Source organism: Carcharhinus amblyrhynchos, chromosome 2 (genome assembly GCF_965287045.1).
Source record: "Carcharhinus amblyrhynchos chromosome 2, sCarAmb.v2.hapA, whole genome shotgun sequence".
Lineage (NCBI taxonomy): Eukaryota > Metazoa > Chordata > Chondrichthyes > Carcharhiniformes > Carcharhinidae > Carcharhinus > Carcharhinus amblyrhynchos.
The window spans coordinates 142,936,749-142,956,103 of NC_137325.1; the positions used below are offsets into that span (position 1 = coordinate 142,936,749).

Here is a 19,355-nt window from a genome sequence, read left to right on the forward strand (position 1 = left end):
CCAGTCCCTCTCTCTCCCCTCACCATCCCCAGTCCCTCCCTCACTCTCCCGCTCACCACCCCCCACTCCTTCTCTCCCCTCACCATCCCCAGTCCCTCTCTCTCTCCCTTACCATCCATGTTCCGTCTCTATCCCTCTCTCCATCCTCAGTCCCTCTTTTTCTCTCTTTCACTCTCTCTCTCCATTCCCAGACCCTCTCTCTCTCTCTCCCCGTCACCATCCCCAGTCCCTCTCTCTCTCTCCCCCTCCCCAGTCCCTCGTTCTCTCCCCCTCCCCAATCCCTCTGTCTCTCTCCCCTCACCATCCCCAGTCCCTCTCTCTCTCCCCCCCACCATCCCCAGTCCCTCTCTCTCACTCTCCCTCACCATCCCCAGTCCCTCTCTCTCACTCTCCCTCTCCATCCTCAGTCCCTCTTTTTCTCTCTCTCTCTCCCTCACCATCCATGTTCCCTCTCTCTCTCTTTCTCCATCCCCAGTCCCTCTCTCTCTCCATTCCCAGACCCTCTCTCTCCCCCTCACCATCCCCAGTCCCTCTCTCTCCCCTTCACCGTCCCCAGTCCCTCTCCCTCTCTCCCCCTCCCAGTCCCTCTCTCTCTCTCCCCCTCCCCAGTCCCTCTCTCTCTCTCCCCCTCCCCAGTCCCTCTCTCTCCCCCTCCCCAGTCCCTCTCTCTCTCTCCCCCTCCCCAGTCGCGCTCTCTCTCTCCCCCTCCCCAGTCGCGCTCTCTCTCTCCCCTCCCCAGTCGCGCTCTCTCTCTCCCCCCACCATCCCCAGTCCCTCTCTCCCCCTCACCATCCCCAGTCCCGCTCTCCCCCTCACCATCCCCAGTCCCTCTCTCCCCCTCACCATCCCCAGTCTCTCTCTCTCTCTCCCCTCACCGTCCCTAGTCCCTCTCTCTCTCTCTCACCGTCCCCAGTCCCTCTCTCTCTCTCCCTCACCGCCCCCAGTCCCTCTCTCTCTCTCTCCCTCACCGTCCCCAGTCCCTCTCTCTCTCTCTCCCTCACCGTCCCCAGTCCCTCTCTCTCTCTCTCCCTCACCGTCCCCAGTCCCTCTCTCTCTCTCTCCCTCACCGTCCCCAGTCCCTCTCTCTCTCTCTCCCTCACCGTCCCCAGTCTCTCTCTCTCTCTCCCCCTCACCGTCCCCAGTCCCTCTCTCTCCCCATCACCATCCCCAGTCCCACTCTCTCCTCCTCACCATCCCCAGTCCCACTCTCTCCTCCTCACCATCCCCAGTCCCTCTCTCTCTCTCTCACCATCCCCAGTCCCTCTCTCTCTCTCTCTCACCATCCCCAGTCCCAGTCTCTCTCTCTCACCATCCCCAGTCCCAGTCTCTCTCTCTCACCATCCCCAGTCCCAGTCTCTCTCTCTCACTATCCCCAGTCCCAGTCTCTCTCTCTCACCATCCCCAGTCCCAGTCTCTCTCTCTCACCATCCCCAGTCCCAGTCTCTCTCTCTCACCATCCCCAGTCCCAGTCTCTCTCTCTCACCATCCCCAGTCCCTCTCTCTCTCTCTCACCATCCCCAGTCCCTCTCTCTCTCTCTCACCATCCCCAGTCCCTCTCTCTCTCTCTCACCATCCCCAGTCCCTCTCTCTCTCTCTCTCTCACCATCCCCAGTCCCTCTCTCTCTCTCTCTCCACCATCCCCAGTCCCTCTCTCTCTCTCACCATCCCCAGTCCCTCTCTCTCTCTCACCATCCCCAGTCCCTCTCTCTCACCATCCCCAGTCCCTCTCTCTCACCATCCCCAGTCCCAGTCTCTCTCTCTCTCTCCCCCTCACCATCCCCAGTCCCTCTCTCTCCCCATCACCATCCCCAGTCCCACTCTCTCCTCCTCACCATCCCCAGTCCCTCTCTCTCTCTCACCATCCCGTCCCTCTCTCTCTCTCACCATCCCCAGTCCCTCTCTCTCTCTCTCTCACCATCCCCAGTCCCTCTCTCTCTCTCACCATCCCCAGTCCCAGTCTCTCTCTCTCACCATCCCCAGTCCCTCTCTCTCACCATCCCCAGTCCCAGTCTCTCTCTCTCTCTCCCCTCACCATCCCCAGTCCCTCTCTCTCTCTCTCCCCCTCACCATCCCCAGTCCCTGTCTCTCTTTCCCCCTCACCATCCCCAGTCCCTCCCTCTCCCCCCCACCATCCCCAGTCCCTCCCTCTCCCCCCCACCATCCCCAGTCCCTCCCTCTCCCCCCCACCATCCCCAGTCCCTCTCTCTCACTCTCCCTCACCATCCCCAGTCCCTCTCTCTCACTCTCCCTCTCCATCCTCAGTCCCTCTCTCTCACTCTCCCTCTCCATCCTCAGTCCCTCTTTTTCTCTCTCTCTCTCCCTCACCATCCATGTTCCCTCTCTCTCTCTTTCTCCATCCCCAGTCCCTCTCTCTCTCCATTCCCAGTCCCTCTCTCTCTCCATTCCCAGTCCCTCTCTCTCTCTCCATCCCCAATCCCCCTCTCTCTCTCTCTCCATCCCCAATCCCTCTCTCTCTCTCCATCCCCAATCCCTCTCTCTCTCTCTCTCTCCATCCCCAATCCCTCTCTCTCTCTCTCTCTCTCTCCATCCCCAATCCCTCTCTCTCTCTCCATCCCCAGTCCCTCTCTCTCTCTCTCCCCATCCCGTCCCTCTCTCTCTCTCCCCATCCCGTCCCTCTCTCTCTCTCCCCATCCTGTCCCTCTCTCTCTCTCCCCATCCTGTCCCTCTCTCTCTCTCCCCATCCTGTCCCTCTCTCTCTCTCCCCATCCTGTCCCTCTCTCTCTCTCTCTCCATCCCCAATCCCTCTCTCTCCATCCCCAATCCCTCTCTCTCCATCCCCAATCCCTCTCTCTCCATCCCCAATCCCTCTCTCTCCATCCCCAATCCCTCTCTCTCCATCCCCAATCCCTCTCTCTCTCTCTCTCCATCCCCAATCCCTCTCTCTCCATCCCCAATCCCTCTCTCTCCATCCCCAATCCCTCTCTCTCCATCCCCAATCCCTCTCTCTCCATCCCCAATCCCTCTCTCTCTCTCTCTCTCCATCCCCAATCCCTCTCTCTCTCTCTCTCCATCCCCAATCCCTCTCTCTCTCCATCCCCAATCCCTCTCTCTCTCTCTCCATCCCCAATCCCTCTCTCTCTCTCCATCCCCAATCCCTCTCTCTCTCTCTCCATCCCCAATCCCTCTCTCTCTCTCTCCATCCCCAATCCCTCTCTCTCTCTCTCCATCCCCAATCCCTCTCTCTCTCTCACTCCATCCCCAATCCCTCTCTCTCTCTCACTCCATCCCCAATCCCTCTCTCTCTCTCTCCATCCCCAATCCCTCTCTCTCTCTCACTCCATCCCCAATCCCTCTCTCTCTCTCTCTCCATCCCCAATCCCTCTCTCTCTCTCTCCATCCCCAATCCCTCTCTCTCTCCATCCCCAATCCCTCTCTCTCTCCATCCCCAATCCCTCTCTCTCTCTCTCTCCATCCCCAATCCCTCTCTCTCTCCATCCCCAATCCCTCTCTCTCTCCATCCCCAATCCCTCTCTCTCTCTCCATCCCCAATCCCTCTCTCTCTCTCCATCCCCAATCCCTCTCTCTCTCTCCATCCCCAATCCCTCTCTCTCTCTCTCTCCATCCCCAATCCCTCTCTCTCTCTCTCTCCATCCCCAATCCCTCTCTCTCTCTCTCCATCCCCAATCCCTCTCTCTCTCTCTCTCCATCCCCAATCCCTCTCTCTCTCCATCCCCAATCCCTCTCTCTCTCCATCCCCAATCCCTCTCTCTCTCCATCCCCAATCCCTCTCTCTCTCCATCCCCAATCCCTCTCTCTCTCTCTCCATCCCCAATCCCTCTCTCTCTCCATCCCCAATCCCTCTCTCTCTCTCTCTCCATCCCCAATCCCTCTCTCTCTCCATCCCCAATCCCTCTCTCTCTCTCTCCATCCCCAATCCCTCTCTCTCTCTCTCCATCCCCAATCCCTCTCTCTCTCTCTCCATCCCCAATCCCTCTCTCTCTCTCTCCATCCCCAATCCCTCTCTCTCTCTCTCCATCCCCAATCCCTCTCTCTCTCTCTCTCCATCCCCAATCCCTCTCTCTCTCTCTCTCCATCCCCAATCCCTCTCTCTCTCCATCCCCAATCCCTCTCTCTCTCCATCCCCAATCCCTCTCTCTCTCTCTCTCCATCCCCAATTCCTCTCTCTCTCTCTCCATCCCCAATCCCTCTCTCTCTCTCTCTCCATCCCCAATCCCTCTCTCTCTCTCACCTTGCGGCTCAGGTATTCCCTGACCAGGGCGGCTGCCGCCTCCTCCACGCTGCCGGTGTCCATCCCGGGGCTGGGGGCGGCTGTGTCGCCCGCTCTGCCGCCTCCTCCTCCGGCCCCCCGGGCCCGGCCTCAGCTGCGCCAACTTTTCCCCAGCCTCCCGCCGGCCGCACACACTTGCTAGCGGAGGTCCCGCCCCTCTGCCGCAGCGCGCCGCCGGTTGGCCGCTGCGGTCCGTCCTGCCCTCCCATTGGTCTCTCTGCCTGTCACTCCGCCCTGACAGCCACAATCGCGTTTGGTTGCGCCCGCGTCGTTGCTGTGGGAAGCAGCTGGGTAGCAACGGCGTCGCGCCTGCGCAGTCCGAGCCCGGTGTGGGGACCACAGGCTGGCATTTAAAAGGGCAACGCCTTCCCTTTTTCGCAGTGTCCCAAGTCGCCTTACATTAACACTGCAAAGAAGTGTGGGCAGCACAATGGTTAGCACTGCTGCCTCAGAGCGCCAGAGACCCAGGTTCAATCCCAGCTCGGGTCACTGTCTGTGTGGAGTTTGCACATTCTTCCCATGTCTGCGTGGGTTTCCTCCAGGTGCCCCGGTTTCCTCCCACATTCTGAAAGACGTGCTGGGTTCGACTGATTGGCCATGCTAAATTCCTCTTAGTGTCAGAGGGATTAGCAGGGTAAATCGGGTTTCAAGTTTATTTATTCATCACAAGTCAGGCTTACATTAACACTGCAATGAAGTTACTGTGAAAATCCCCTCATCACCACAGTCCAGCGCCCGTTCAGGTCAGTGCACCTAACCAGCACGTCTTTTGGACTGTGGGAGGAAATTGGTGTCCCTGTCGGAAACATACATAGACACGGGGAGAACATGCAAACTCCACACAGACAGTGACCCAAGCCGGGAATCAAACCCGGGTCCCTGGTGCTTTGAGGCAGCAGTGCTAAACTCTGTGCCACCATGCTGCCCTTCAGAATAGGGCCTGGGTGGGATTGTTGGTGGTGCAGACTCAATGGGCTGAATGGCTTCCTTCTGTACTGACTTGTTTCTATGAAGTTACTGTGAAAATCCCCACACTGCAGCGCCTGTTTGTGTACTCTGAGGGAGTGTTTAGCAAGGCTATTGCAACTAACTAGCACGTCTAATAATTTTATGTCTCTGTGTTTTTGTGGCTGTGATTCTTCTTTCAATCCTCACCCTGCAGTATAAATACCACCCACTTTGTTTTCAGATTCCAGCATCCGCAATAATTTGCTTTTATTCACGTCTAATAATTTGATGGGATTCCTTCAGGAATCCTTTGTATTTTTTTCCTCTCTTGCCACACAGGTAGCCTCCAGAGAAAGTTAAACGACACTTTCTGAGAGAAAATGATGAAAAGATACAAAAGACTGAAAACATGTGCTAACTGACTCAAGAGCAGCTTCTTCCCTGCTGCCATCACACTTTTGAATGGTAAAAGCAAGTTACTGCAGATGCTGGAATCTGGAACAAAAACAAAAAATGCTGGAAGATCGGAGCAGGAGATGGGAGCATGCTGGAGAGAGAGAAAAGAGTCGACGTGTCCGGACTGGATGACACAGCGTCAGAGCTGAGAGTCGTTCTCTTTTTTTGTTTCAGACTTTTGAATGGACCTACCTTATATTAACTCAATCTTACCCTACACCCTAGCTATGACTGTAACACTACATCCTGCACTCTCTCCTGTCCTTCTCTGTGCATGGTTTGCTTTGTCAGTATAGTGCACAAGGAGTAATATTTTTCATTATTTCCCAGTACATGTAAGAATAGAATCATAGAAACCCTACAGTGCAGAAAGAGGCCCTTCAGCCCATCGGGTCTGCACCAGCCACAATCTCACCCAGGCCCTACCCCCATATCCCTACATATTATACCCAGTAATCTCTCTAACCTCTGCACCCTGGGACACTAAGGGGCAATTTCTTAGCATGGCCAATCAACCTAACCCCGCACATCTTTGGACTGTGGGAGGAAACCGGAGCACCCGGAGGAAACCCACGCAGACACGAGGAGAACTTGCAAACTTCACATGGACAGTGACCCGAGCCGAGAATCGAACCCAGGACCCTGGAGCTGTGAAGCAGCAGTGCTAACCACTGCGCCACCGTGCCATAAATCAAATTTCTTATTTGATAATAAATCAAATCAAACCCACTGAATCCTACTGTACAGAAGAAGGCCATTCAGCCCATCAAGTCTATACCTATCTCAATCCCACCCAGGCCCTATCCCCGTAACCCCATGCATTTACCCTAGCATGCCCTCCTGATATTAAGGGGCAATTTAGGGCTGAATGGCCTTCTTCTGCACTGTAGGACTCCATGAGTCTGTTAACTTCTAATTTGATCTATTATTCTCACATATACCGGGAAATAGTGAAAAATATTGTTTCTCGCGCACTAAACGGGCTGGTTAGGCTGGGGTTGTTTTTCTTACAGCAGAGAAAGCTGTGGGGGTCCAGATTGTACAAAATTATGGGAAACCTTTCCCCTTACAAGAGGGGATGATAACCAAGGGGTATAGATTAAAGATCATAGCTTAAACGCTACAACCCAGGCACCATCCTGGTAAATCTCTCCAGTGCAATCACATCCTTCCTATAGAGTGGCGACCAGAACTGTGCACAATATTCTAGCTGTGCCTAACATCCCATGCCTGCAGAGAGTGCAGTCCTCCTTGAAGGGATATGAATTATCTGATACAGGCGATCATCTCACCAAATCTCTCAGTGCTGAACGTTGCACCAGATAGGGGGAAGCGACTGCGAGGATCAATTTCTGTCATTCCATTCGGAGGTGCTGGAGCCTGACTGGCTGTCTTGGAGCTGCCCAAAAATCACTTCCATTCACTCACCCTTCAGTCACCCTGTTCCACCCAGGCAGGGCACCCATCGTAGAATAGAATAAAATCCCTATAGTGCAGAAGCGGGCCATTCAGTCCATCGAGTTTGCACCGACTCTCTGACAGAGCATCTTACCCAGGCCCTATCCTCATGACGCCACATGAGGGGTGGCACAGTGGTTAGCGCTGCTGCCTCACAGCACCAGGGGTCCGGGTTCAATTCCGGCCTCGAGTCACTGTCTGTGCGGAGTCTGCACATTCTCCCCGTGTCTGCATGGGTTTCCTCCGGGTGCTCCGGTTTCCACCCACATCTGACTGATGTGCTGGTTCGATGCATTGGCCGTGCTAAATTCTCCCTCAGTGTACCCGAACAGGCACCGAAGTGTGGCGACTAGGGGATTTTCACAGTAACTTCATTGCAGTGTTAATGTAAGCCTGTTTGTGACATTAATAAATAAACTTGAAAAGAAATGAGCAAACTATTGTTTGGCTTTGGGGATTAGCGTTCTCTAAATAATAAATCCCCATCTCCGTTATCTCATCCAGCCCCCCAAACTATCTAAGATCTGTGTGTCTGTCCTCCATGTGGATTTGTGGGCAGCACAGTAACACAGTGGTTAGCACTGTTGACTCACAGCACCGGGGTCTTGGGTTCGAATCCCGGCTTGGGTCCCTGTCTATGTGGAGTTTGCACATTCTCCCAGTGTCTGCGTGGGTTTCCTCTGGTTTCCTCCCACAGTCCAAAGATGTACGGGTTAGGTGGATTGGCCATACTAAATTGCTGCTTAGTGGCGGGGGGGCTAGTTAGGATAAATGCACGGGGCTATGGGGATAGGGCTGGGATGGGATTGTGGTGGGTGCAGACTTGATGGGCTGAATTCCCCCCTCCTGCACAGTAGGATTCTAAGATTCCATCTCCCCACTTACTTTGTCCCAACATCGGGGGCTGTAACTTCAGTCACCTCGGCTTTAAGCTCTGAAATATCCCCTCTTTATCCCTGTCCTCCACTCAAACATCACTTAAAAATCCACATCTTGGAACGGGCTTTTGGTCACCTGTCCTAATGGCTCCTCTGTGGGCCCAGCTCCAGTTCTGATCAGCTGAACTTGCATAATCTACATGCGAGAATCTATCTGGCATAGCTTCGTGCTGACTTGGCTTCCCAGCTTCCAGAGAAGGAAGACTAGCAATTATAACTCACTCATTTTCAAGACTCGTCTTCTATCTGTCCAATTGTTCCTGAAGTTTTTAGATTTCGGATTTCCAGAGCCGCGGTGGGTTCAATTGTAATCCATTCAAAACCCTCCCACTGCACAGAGTTAGTGCCACACGTAATATTACCGACATTCCAACGCTGGAATTCCACCGCCCCACCCGCCACAGATTCAGAGCGGGCAAGGGGCTGACAATGGAAATGTCATAGAATAGAATAGAATCTTTACAGTGCAGGAGGAGGCCATTCAGCCCATCGAGCCTGCACTGACCACATTTCCACACAAGCCCCATCCCCATAGTGCCACGTATTTACCTTGCTAATCCCCCTGACACTAAGGGTCAATTTAGCATGGCCAATACATTCAAGAAACAATATTTTTCATTGTTTCCCAGTACATGTGAAAACTAATAAATCAAATCAAAAGTTAACGGACTCATCGAATCCTACAGTGCAGAAGAAGGCCATTCAGCCCATCAAGTCTGTACCGATCTCAATCCCACCCAGGCCCTATCCCCATAACCCTATCCATTTACCCTAGCTTGTCCCCCTGACACTAAGGGGCAATTTAGGGCTGAATGGCCTTCTTCTGCACTGTAGGACTCCATGAGTCCATTAACTTTTAATTTGATCTATTATTCTCACGTATACCGGGAAATAGTGAAAAATATTGTTTCGCGTGCATTATACAGGCTGGTTCGGCTGGGGTTGTTCTCCGTACGGCTAACCCACTCATCTTTGGACTATGAGAGGAAACCGGAGCACCCGGAGGAAACCCACGCAGACATGGGGAGAATGGGCAAACTCCACACAGACAGTAACCCAAGCTGGGAATCGAACTCGGGTCCCCGGCACTGTGAGGCAGCAGCGCTAAGCACTGCGCCTTCTAAAAGCAAGGAGACCAAAACTGAACACGATACTCCAGGTGCGGCCTTGCCAAGGTCCTGTACAAGCTGCAACATAACTTCCCAATTTCTATACTCAATGACCTAACTGATGAAGACCAGCACGCCAAAAGCCTTCATAGGATAAGATAGTCACTAATAAAGCCAACAGGAATTCAAGAGAGATTTCATTCACTTGAGAGTGATGTGAATCTGGAATCTAACTAACATAGAGAGCAGTTGCAAGATGTATTTAAAGAGCCAGTAAATTTTGTTTCACAGGATGCGGGAGTCGCTGGCTAGGCCAGCATTTATTGCTCATTCCTAATTACCCAGAAAAGACAGTCTTTTCTACAGCCTTCTTGAACTGCTGTAGTCCATGCGATGTAGCTACACCCACAATGCTGTTCGGGAGGAAGTTCCAGAGATCCAGCGATAGTGAAGGAACGGTCAAATGTATTTCCAAGTTAGGGTGGTGAATGTTTTTTGTTTGATTTGATTTATTATTGTCACATGTATTGGTGTGCAGTGAAAAGTATTGTTTCTTGCACGCTCTGCAGACAAAGCATACTGTTCGTACAGTACATGAGGCGAAGGAAAGGAAAGGATGCAGAATGTAGTTTTACAGTTATAGCTAGGGTGTAGACAAAGATCAGCTTAATATAAGGTAGGTCCATTCAAAAGTCTGTGGCAGCAGGGAAGAAGCTGTTCTTGAGTTGGTTGAGTCGGAGCTAAAGGGATCAAGGAGGAAGGTGGGATCAGGATATTGAATTTGATGATCAGCCATGATCATAATGAATGACGGAGCAGGCTCAGGGGGCAAAATGACCCACTGCTGCTTCTAGTTTCATTGTTTCTATGTTACTTGACCCCCGACTTTTGTATCTTTTTCCCCACAGAAGAAGGTGGAAGAGAGAATGTCCGGTGTGTGTGGGATCCTTGATTATGCTGGCTGCTTTGCCGAGGCAGTGGGAAGTGTAGACAGAGTCAATGGATGGGAGGCTGGCTTGAGTGATGGACTGGGCTGCATTCAATACCTTGGAGGGGAACTTTACAGAGATGGTGTCCGCGTCCATCTGCTGCCCTTGTCCTCCTAGATGGCAGAGGTTCCGGATTTGGAAGGTGCTGTCAATGGAGTGTTGGTGAGTGTGTGGGGGGGGAAAGGATACAACATGCTGATCGGGCTAAATGAAGATGGGTGGTAGCAGACTTGTGTGAAGAATAAATAAAGCGTGGGCTGAATTGGATCAAATGACCTTTTTTCTGTGCTGTACATTCTGTCTAATTCACTGAGTGGTAAAGAATGCATTCAGCATGCTTGGTTTCATTCATCAGAACATTGAATTAAAGAGTTGGGACATCTTGTTGAAGTTGTACAAGACATTGGTAAAGCCACACTTGGAATACTGTGTGCAGTTTTGGTCACCCTATTATAGAAAGGGTGCAGGAGAGATTTACCAGGACGTTACCAGTATTTGATGGTTTGAATTATGAAGAGAGGCTGGATAAACTCAAACTTTTTTCTCTGGAGTGTAGGAGGCTGTGGGGCGACCTTATAGAGGTCTATAATATTAAAGAATGGGTCTATAATATTATAGAGGTCTTATAGAGGTTCTTGGAATGCTGCCAGGATAGTTTCCTTGAACAGTGTGTGTTGGAGCCGACAAGGGAGCGAGCTATCTTGGATCTGGTGTTATGTAATGAGACGGGTAGAATTAGGGACCTTGTGGTGAAGGATCCTCTTGGGAAGAGTGATCATTGTATGGTGGAGTTTCTGATGCAGATGGAGGAGGAGAAAGTGGGTTCCCGGACATGTGTCCTTTGTTTGAACAGAGGGGAGTACGATAGGATGAGAGAAGAATTGGCGAATGTGGACTGGGGGAGCACGTTGGAAGGTAGGTCTGCTGAGGAACAGTGGAGGATCTTTAAGGAGATCTTTCTTGGTGCTCAGCAGAAATTTATTCCGATGGTTAAAAAGGATCGTAGGAGGAGAGATAATCAGCTGTGGATAACGAAGGAGGTAAAGGAACGTGTTAAATTAAAAGCGGATGCGTTTAGAGTAGCTAAGAGTAGTGGGCAAGAAGAGGATTGGGAGAGGTTTAAATGCCAACAAAGAATGACTAAGAAGTTGATAAAGAAGGGTAGGATAAACTATGAAGCTGGGCTAGCGCTTAATATAAAAAAGGATAGCAAGAGTTTTTATAAATATATAAAAAGGAAGAGACTGGCTAGGGTGAACGTTGGACCCTTAGAGGATGAGAGGGGGGACTTAGTGGTAGGGGATGGGGAAATGGCTGAGGCCTTGAATAACATTTTTGTTTCGGTCTTCACGGAGGAGGACGTGAATAGTTTGCCGGGTGTTAGCGATGGACAGATGGTAGGAGTGGAGGGCCTGAATGACATTATTGTTACTAGAGAGGCGGTGCTCGACAGACTGGAGGGACTGATTGTGGACAAGTCCCCAGGACCGGATGGAGTGCATCCAAGGGTTCTGAAAGAAATGGCAGAGGTGATAGTGGATGCCTTGGTGGTTATTTTCCAGACGTCGCTGGATTCCGCGGAAGTGCCGGAAGATTGGAAAACGGCTAATGTTACGCTGTTGTTTAAGAAGGGTGCCAGGCAAAAGGCAGGGAATTATAGGCCAGTTAGTTTAACATCTGTCGTAGGGAAAATGTTAGGATCCGTCATCAAGGAGAAAATAGCGAGGCATCTTGAGGAGAATTGTTTGATAGAGCAGACGCAGCACAGTTTCGTTAAGGGGAAGTCGTGTCTAACAAATTTATTGGAGCTCTATGAGGATGTGTCTAGGGCGGTGGATAGAGGAGAGCCGGTGGATGTGGTGTTTCTTGATTTTCAGAAGGGGTTTGACAAGGTGCCTCACAAGAGGTTATCACAGAAGGTCAGGGGGCATGGAGTTGGGGGTAGGGTGTTAGCATGGATAGAGGATTGGTTGTCAAATAGGAGGCAGAGAGTGGGGGTCAATGGGTGCTATTCGGATTGGCGGTTGGTGACTAGTAGAGTGCCCCAGGGGTCGGTGCTGGGGCCTCAGCTATTTACCATTTATATAGATGATCTGGAGGAGGGAACCGAGTGTAGGGTGTCGAAATTTGCTGATGACACCAAGATTGGTGGAATGGCAAATTGTGCGGAGGGTGTGGAGAGTCTGCAGAAGGATCTAGATAGGCTGGGCGAATGGGCCAGGAACTGGCAAATGGAATTTAATGTTGGCAAATGTGAGGTTGTCCACTTTGGTAGGAATAATGGTAGGAAGGACTATTACTTACAGGGCGAAAAACTGCAGCATGCGACGGTGCAGAGGGACCTCGGGGTCCTCGTGCATGAGTCGTAAAAACCCAGCCTGCAGGTGCAGCAGGTGGTCAGGAAGGCGAATGGGATGCTGGCCTTCATAGCGAGGGGGATTGAATATAAAAGTAGGGAGGTCTTGCTGCGGCTGTATAGGGCACTGGTGAGGCCGCAGCTGGAGTACTGTGTACAGTTTTGGTCGCCACACTTACGCAAGGATATTTTGGCCTTGGAGGGAGTGCAGAGGAGGTTTACTAGGCTGATACCGGAGTTGAGGGGGTTGAACTATGAGGAGAGGCTGAATAAACTAGGCTTGTACTCGTTGAAGTTTAGAAGAATGAGGGGAGATCTCATTGAGACGTATAAGATGATGAATGGGATGGATAGGGTAGAGGTGGAGAGGCTCTTCCCGCTCAGAAAGGACAGTACGACTAGAGGGCACAGCCTCAAGATAAAGGGGGGGTGGTTTAGAACGGAGTTGAGGAGGAACTTCTTCACTCAAAGGGTGGTGAATGTCTGGAATTCTCTGCCCGTTGAAGTGGTGGAGGCTGCCTCGCTAAATATTTTTAAGACACGGGTTGATGGGTTTTTGATAAGAGAGGGGATTAAGGGTTATGGGGAGAGGGCGGGAATGTGGAACTGAGACACGACAGATCAGCCATGATCTTATTGAATGGCGGGGCAGGCTCGAAGGGCTAGATGGCCTACTCCTGCTCCTATTTCTTATGTTCTTATAAAATAATGAGGGGCATAGATCAGCTAGATAGTCAATATCTTTTCCCAAAAGTAGGGGAGTCTAAAACTGGAGGGCATAAGTTTAAGGTGAGAGGAGAGAGAAACAATTTTTTTGCACAATGGGTGGTGAGTGTCTGGAACGAGCTGCCAGAGGCAGTAGTATTGATGGGTACAATTTTGTCTTTTAGAAAACATTTAGACAGTTACATGGGTTAAATGGGTGTAGAGGGATATGGGCCAAATGCGGGCAATTGGGATTAGCTTAGTGGTTAAAAAAATGGGCGCATGGACAAGTTGGGCCAAAGGGCCTGTTTCCATGCTGTAAACGTCTGTGACTCTATGTAATTATACTGTGTGGAAAAGAAAAGAGTTAAACAAACTTTATGTACGTTAGAAACTTTTTTTATTGAGCTTTCCTTTGTTTACAGAGCTTCTGTGGTGCATAATTCTGTGTGTAACACCAACAGATCAGGTAAACGCCCAATCCGAGGAACAAAGGCGCATCTAAATCGAACATTATGCCCGCAGGTGACAGTGGACATCCTCAAACTTCTTATTCCATGGGCTAAATTTCCAATCTATCCACTCTAACTGTCTGATTCAGTCGCTAAAATAAAAGAAAATATCTTGTCATTGTTTTATGTGTATTGTAAGCGATGAACTCGGTCAAACTGGAACAGAAGTTATAGATTTGAACATATTCTTCCTGTAGTTTTTCTATGCATAAACATTATTTTCACAAGTCCTGCCTCCGAGTCTGTGTATTCCATTTCGTAGACTCACACTGTTTTAGAACACAGAATTCAGCCATTTCGCCTTCAAGTGCACACTGATTTTCTTCACTGCAGGAGGGGAAAGTAATCCAGGCCAGGATTTTGGGCACTGCCGCAGTGTGTCTTCACCACCACTCTCCCCCCCAACCCAGAGGCCATTTAAATTGCCATTTACTTCAGGGGGACTATAAGAACAGTACAGCACAGGAACAGGCCCTTCGGCCCTCTAAGCCCGCACCGATCATGATGCCCTAATTAAACTAAAAAGAAACCGTTTACCCTTATTCGTTCCATATCCCTCTATTCCCTGTCTATTCCTGTATCCATCCAGATGCCTCTTAAGTGTTGCTAATGTACCTGCTTCCACCACCTCCTCTGGCAGCGCGTTCCAGGCTCCCACCACTCACTGCGTGAAAAACTTCCCCCCGTTACATCTCCCTTAAACTGTCCCCCTCTCACCTTGAACCTGTGCCCCCCCGTGTAATTGACACCCCCACCCTGGGGAAAAAGCCTCTGACTATCCACCCTGTCTCATCATTCTGTAGACCTCTATCAGGTCTCCCCTCAGCCTCCGTCTTTCCAGCGAAAACAATCCTAGTTTATTCAACCTCTCCTCATAGCCAACACCCTCGAGACCCGGCAACATCCTGGTGAACCTTCTTTGCTCTCTCTCCAAAGCTTCCACGTCCTCCTGGTAGTGTGGTCACCAGAACTGCACGCAATACTCCAAATGCGGCCGAACCAAGGTTTTATATCACTGCAACATGATTTCCCAACTCCTGTACTCAATGTCCCGGCTGATGAAGGAAAGCGTGTCATAGACCTTCTTCATCACCTTGGCCACCTGTGTTGCCACTTCTAGGGAACTGTGGACCTGCACGCCCAGATCCCTCTGCATGTTCATGTTCCAAAGGGTTCTGCCATTTACAGTATAATTCACAGCTACATTCGATCCTCCAAAATGCATCACCTCGCATTTGTCCAGATTAAACTCCACCTGCCATTTCTGTGCCCAAGTCTCCAATCTATCTATATCCTTGTTGCAAATGTGCCTGCTTCCACCACCTCCTCAGGCACCCACCACTCTCTGAGTGAAAAACTACCCCCGTACATCTCCCTTAAACATTCCCCCTCTCACCTTGAACCTGTGCCCCCTTGTAATTGACACTTCCACCCTGAGGGAAAAGCCTCTGACTATCCACCCTGTCTGTGCCTCTCATCATCTATCAGGTCTCCCGTCAGCCTCCGTCTTTCCAGTGAAATCCTAGTTTATTCAACCTTCCTTACAGTCAATACCCTCGAGACCTTTTCTATCCGTATCCTCTGACAATACCCTGGCACTATTAGCAACTCCACCAATCTTCATGTCATCCACAAACTTACTACTCAGACCACCTACATTTTCCTCCAGATCATTTACATATACTAGGTTTTGTATGAGTCTGCCATGTGGAACCTTGTCATATGCCTTTCTAAAGTCCATATAAACTACATCCATAACCCTTCCTTCATCAATTATCTTTGTCTTTGTCACCTCTTCAAAAAACTCAAGTTGGCGAAATATGACCTTCCCCATGCAAAATCACACTGCCTGTCACTAACTAGTCCATTTTCTCCAAATGTGCATACATCTTGTCCCTCAGTATCTTCTCCAAAAGCTTCCACACCATTGACGTCAGGCTCACCGGCCTACGATTTCCTTGTTTATCCCTGGAATATAAAATCCTGGCCCTTAAGTACTCTGAATTTTTTTTTTCTACCTTGAACTCAGAAAATATGTTCATGAAAATAAGGTAATATATTGCCATTTAATCATCATCGTAGAATCATATCAACCCTACAGTGCAGAAGGAAGCCATTCGGCCCATCAAGTCTGCACCGGCAACAAGTCCACCCCACCCTATCCTCACATTTACCCTGCTAATCCCTCTAACCTACACATCCCCTACACTAAGGGGCAATTTAGCCTAGCCAATCAATCTAACCAACACGTCTTTGGACTGTGGGAGGAAAGCAGAGTACCCGAAGGAAACCCACACAGATGCAGGAAGAATGTACAAACTCTACATAGAGAGTGACCCAAGCCAAGAATTGAACCCAGATCCCTGGAGCTGTGAGGCAGCAGTACAAAGTGCCATGCCAATGCACCACCCATATTCTCTTTTTTTTTTGCTTCTGTATAACTTTACTTCTCTGAAGAAATGTGAATCAGTAGCTTTTAGCCTGACCTACACGTCGGCCAGTGTGATGGCCACTTTTGATTTAGAGAGTGTTGGCATCCTGTACTATTTCCAATGAAAAGCAAAAAACGGTCAGTTACCTCTAGGGAACCAGGTTCCAAACGGCAGATGAGACCAAAGCGGAAACGCATACAATTATCCTCAAAGGTTATTTCCGGAAGAATCTGGAAGGAAACCGTACACAGGACATGATTTTAACTCTGAATGGGTTTTGAGTGAAGACCCAGAATCTTCCTTCATTAATTTCCAATGACTTGTCTAAGAATTTATCTTTGTCTATTTTAGCTGGCCCGGGCTTGCTCATTTATTTTTCTGCAGCGTTAAATTCAACTGGTTGCCTCAATATTAATGTCATAGAAGTGAAGCCAGGCAGGTTTCCATGGTAATCCAAAGGCAGTCAGAACTGAGTTTTGTCAGCGCTTATGCTGCCAATTTAAGCCGGTTTGTGTAGCTCTGCGGCAATAAGTGACTCCAGCGTTGTCAAACAGATGAAACAACCAGTCGTTAATGAGCGTCCGAGGAGCATCTGACTTAGGAGCAGGAGTAGGCTGGCACTGTGGCACCTCACAGGGACCTGGGTTCAATTCCTAGCATGGGTCACTGTCTGTGTGGAGTTTGCACATTCTCCCAGTATCTGCGTGGGTTTCCTCCGGGTGCTCCAGTTTCTTCCCACTGTCTGAAAGACTGTGGGAGGAAAGTTTGGTGCATTGGCCATACTAAATTCTGCCTCAGTGTACCTGAACAGGCACCGGAGTGTGGCGACTGGGGGATTTTCACGGTAACTTCATCGCGGTGTGAATGTAAGCCTACTTGTGACACTAATAAATAAACTTTAAAAACTTTAAGTTTTTAGGCCTTCGAGCCTGCTCCACCATTCAACAAGGATTGACTTCACTGGAATGACGGAGGCTGAGGGGAGACCTGACTGAGCTCTACAGAATAATGAGAGGCACAGACAGAGTGGATAGTCAGAGGCTTTTCCCCAGGGTGGAAGTGTCAATTACACGGGGGGGCACAGGTTCAAGGTGAGAGGGGGAAAGTTTAAGGGAGATGTACAGGGGGTAGTTTTTCACGCAGAGAGTGGTGGGTGCCTGGAACGCGCTGCCAGAGGAGGTGGTGGAAGCAGGAACATTAACAACATTTAAGAGGCTTCTAGATGGATACATGATTAGGGAGGGAATAGAGGGATACGGACCGAGTAAGGACAGAAGGTTTGTTAGTTTAGTTGGGGCATCATGATCGGCACAGGCTTGGAGGACTGAAGGGCCTGTTCCTGTGCTGTACCTTTGTTTGTTCTTTATTCAGTAAGATCATGTCTGATCATCTCCACCTTCCCGCACTATCCCCTTAATCCTTCATCCCCTTAATGTACAAATCTCTGATTTCAACTTGCTCAACAACTGAGCAAGTTGAAATCAACCGGGTAAGGACGGCAGATTTCCTTCCCCAAAGGACATTAGTGAACCAGATGGGTTTTTCCGACAATGGTTTCATGGTCATTGGTAGATTCTTAATTTCAGATGTTTTACATTGAATTCAAATTCCACCCTGTGCCGTGGCAGGATTCGAACCCGAGTCCCCAGAGCATTAGCTGAGTTTCTGGATGAATAGTCTAGTGATAATATCACTAGGCCATCACCTGCCCTAAAGTGTTGTTTATTTAAAATGAACTTTATGTCCTGCAATGCTGTTTGATCTCTGGCTCAACTTAAATTATGAAATCTCATTCCTACAGGTAATAAATTGTTGGGAACAATATATAAAATGTTAAAGTTACTAATTTCTCATTTTTGTTCTTGTTTCTGTCTCCATTTTTTTTCTCTCTCTCAATCCAGTTTCTCTTTCCCTCCCTCTAGTTCTTTTTATACCTGATTGGAATCTAACTTGCCCACGTTCTCCTCGTCTCAATCCTTAAATTATTAAGGAATTACGCTGTTGGTTCCATCGTTAATGAAGTTCCCACTCCCAGAAATTTGCTGTGGAACATGTTTTTGAGCCGAATTTGAGGGAAAGAGTATAAATTGTGCGGCACTGCACACTGCACTGAGATACTCTTTCCGCTTAGAAAGGAAACCAGAACTAGAGGGCACAGCCTTAAGATAAGCGGGGGGGGGGGGGGGGGGGGGGGGGCTGCAGCTTAGAACAGAGTTCCTCTCAGAGGGTGGTGAATCTCTGGAATTCTCTGCCCGCTGAAGTGGTGGAGGCTACTTCGTTGAATATGTTTAAGTCACGGGTGGATAGACGAGGGAATTTAGGGTTATGGGGAGACAGCAGGAAAGTGGAACTGATCCACTTCAGATCAGCCATGATCTTATTGAATGGCGGGGCAGGCTCGAAGGGCTAGATGGCCTACTCCTGCTCCTTTTTCTTATGTTCTCTGTGTTCCTGTTTGTCCACAGGTCTAAAGGATAGACCTCAATGACTGACAGTTCAACAGGGCAAACCTCTATCCACACAGATTCAAAACAAAGAGAAGAACTCTCTCTGAAGAAATGTTTATATTAGAATAATTAAACCTTCCCATTATCGCGACATTTTTTTGCACCACTCTGCAAATTCACTTCAAATTTGAATACGCATAAGTCTTTCTACATCAATGCAAATTGGCGTGGACTTGAGGCCCTGCTTTTTCCCTGTGCTGTACATTGCACACCGGTGGCACAGTGGTTAGCACTGCTGCCTCACAGCACCGGGGACCCGGGTTCGATTCCTGGCTTGGATCATGTGGAGTCTGTGCTTTCCAATTCTTGGGGGGGGGGGTTGTGGTTCACAGAATTCTCCATTGGCCTCAGTTGGGATCTTATGAGCCTCGAGTGGGCGAGGCGGTAAAATTCCGGCACTCATATCTGCCTGGGTTTCCTCCGGGTGCTCCGGTTTCCTCCCACAGTCAAAAAGGTGTGCGGGTTAGGCGGGTTACCGGCCATGCTAAATTCTACCTCCGTGTCCCCGAACAGGCGGTGGTGCGTGGCGAGTCGGGGATTTTCACAGTAACCTCATTGCAGTGTTAAGGTGAGCTTACTCGTGACGGTAATAAAGAAACTTTAAAACCTTTTTCAGGGCGTTGAACAGTCGTGAAGATTTGTCTGCCATCCTATCCTCTTCCTGAGAAGTCACAGCAGTAGGAAGTGGCTTTAGCT

General features: G+C 49.9%; 1 protein-coding gene and 1 long non-coding RNA gene across 3 annotated transcripts in view; both read right to left on the reverse strand.

The window, feature by feature from the left end:
- mindy4 (MINDY lysine 48 deubiquitinase 4) overlaps positions 1-4,354 on the reverse strand; it is a 194,725-nt gene extending 190,371 nt beyond the window's left edge. For both annotated transcript variants that reach the window (XM_080213582.1, XM_080213573.1), the window contains exon 1: positions 4,211-4,354. In XM_080213582.1, the coding sequence (XP_080069708.1) occupies positions 4,211-4,273 (63 nt within the window). In that variant the 5' untranslated portion in view covers positions 4,274-4,354. The remainder of the gene's footprint in view (positions 1-4,210) is intronic.
- Positions 4,355-13,652: 9,298 nt separating this feature from the next.
- On the reverse strand, positions 13,653-19,355 carry LOC145361745 (uncharacterized). Its single transcript, XR_013889860.1, has 3 exons — positions 19,267-19,355; positions 16,299-16,382; positions 13,653-13,812 (listed from the first exon to the last, which is right to left on the reverse strand). It is a non-coding gene; the product is annotated as an uncharacterized LOC145361745 (long non-coding RNA).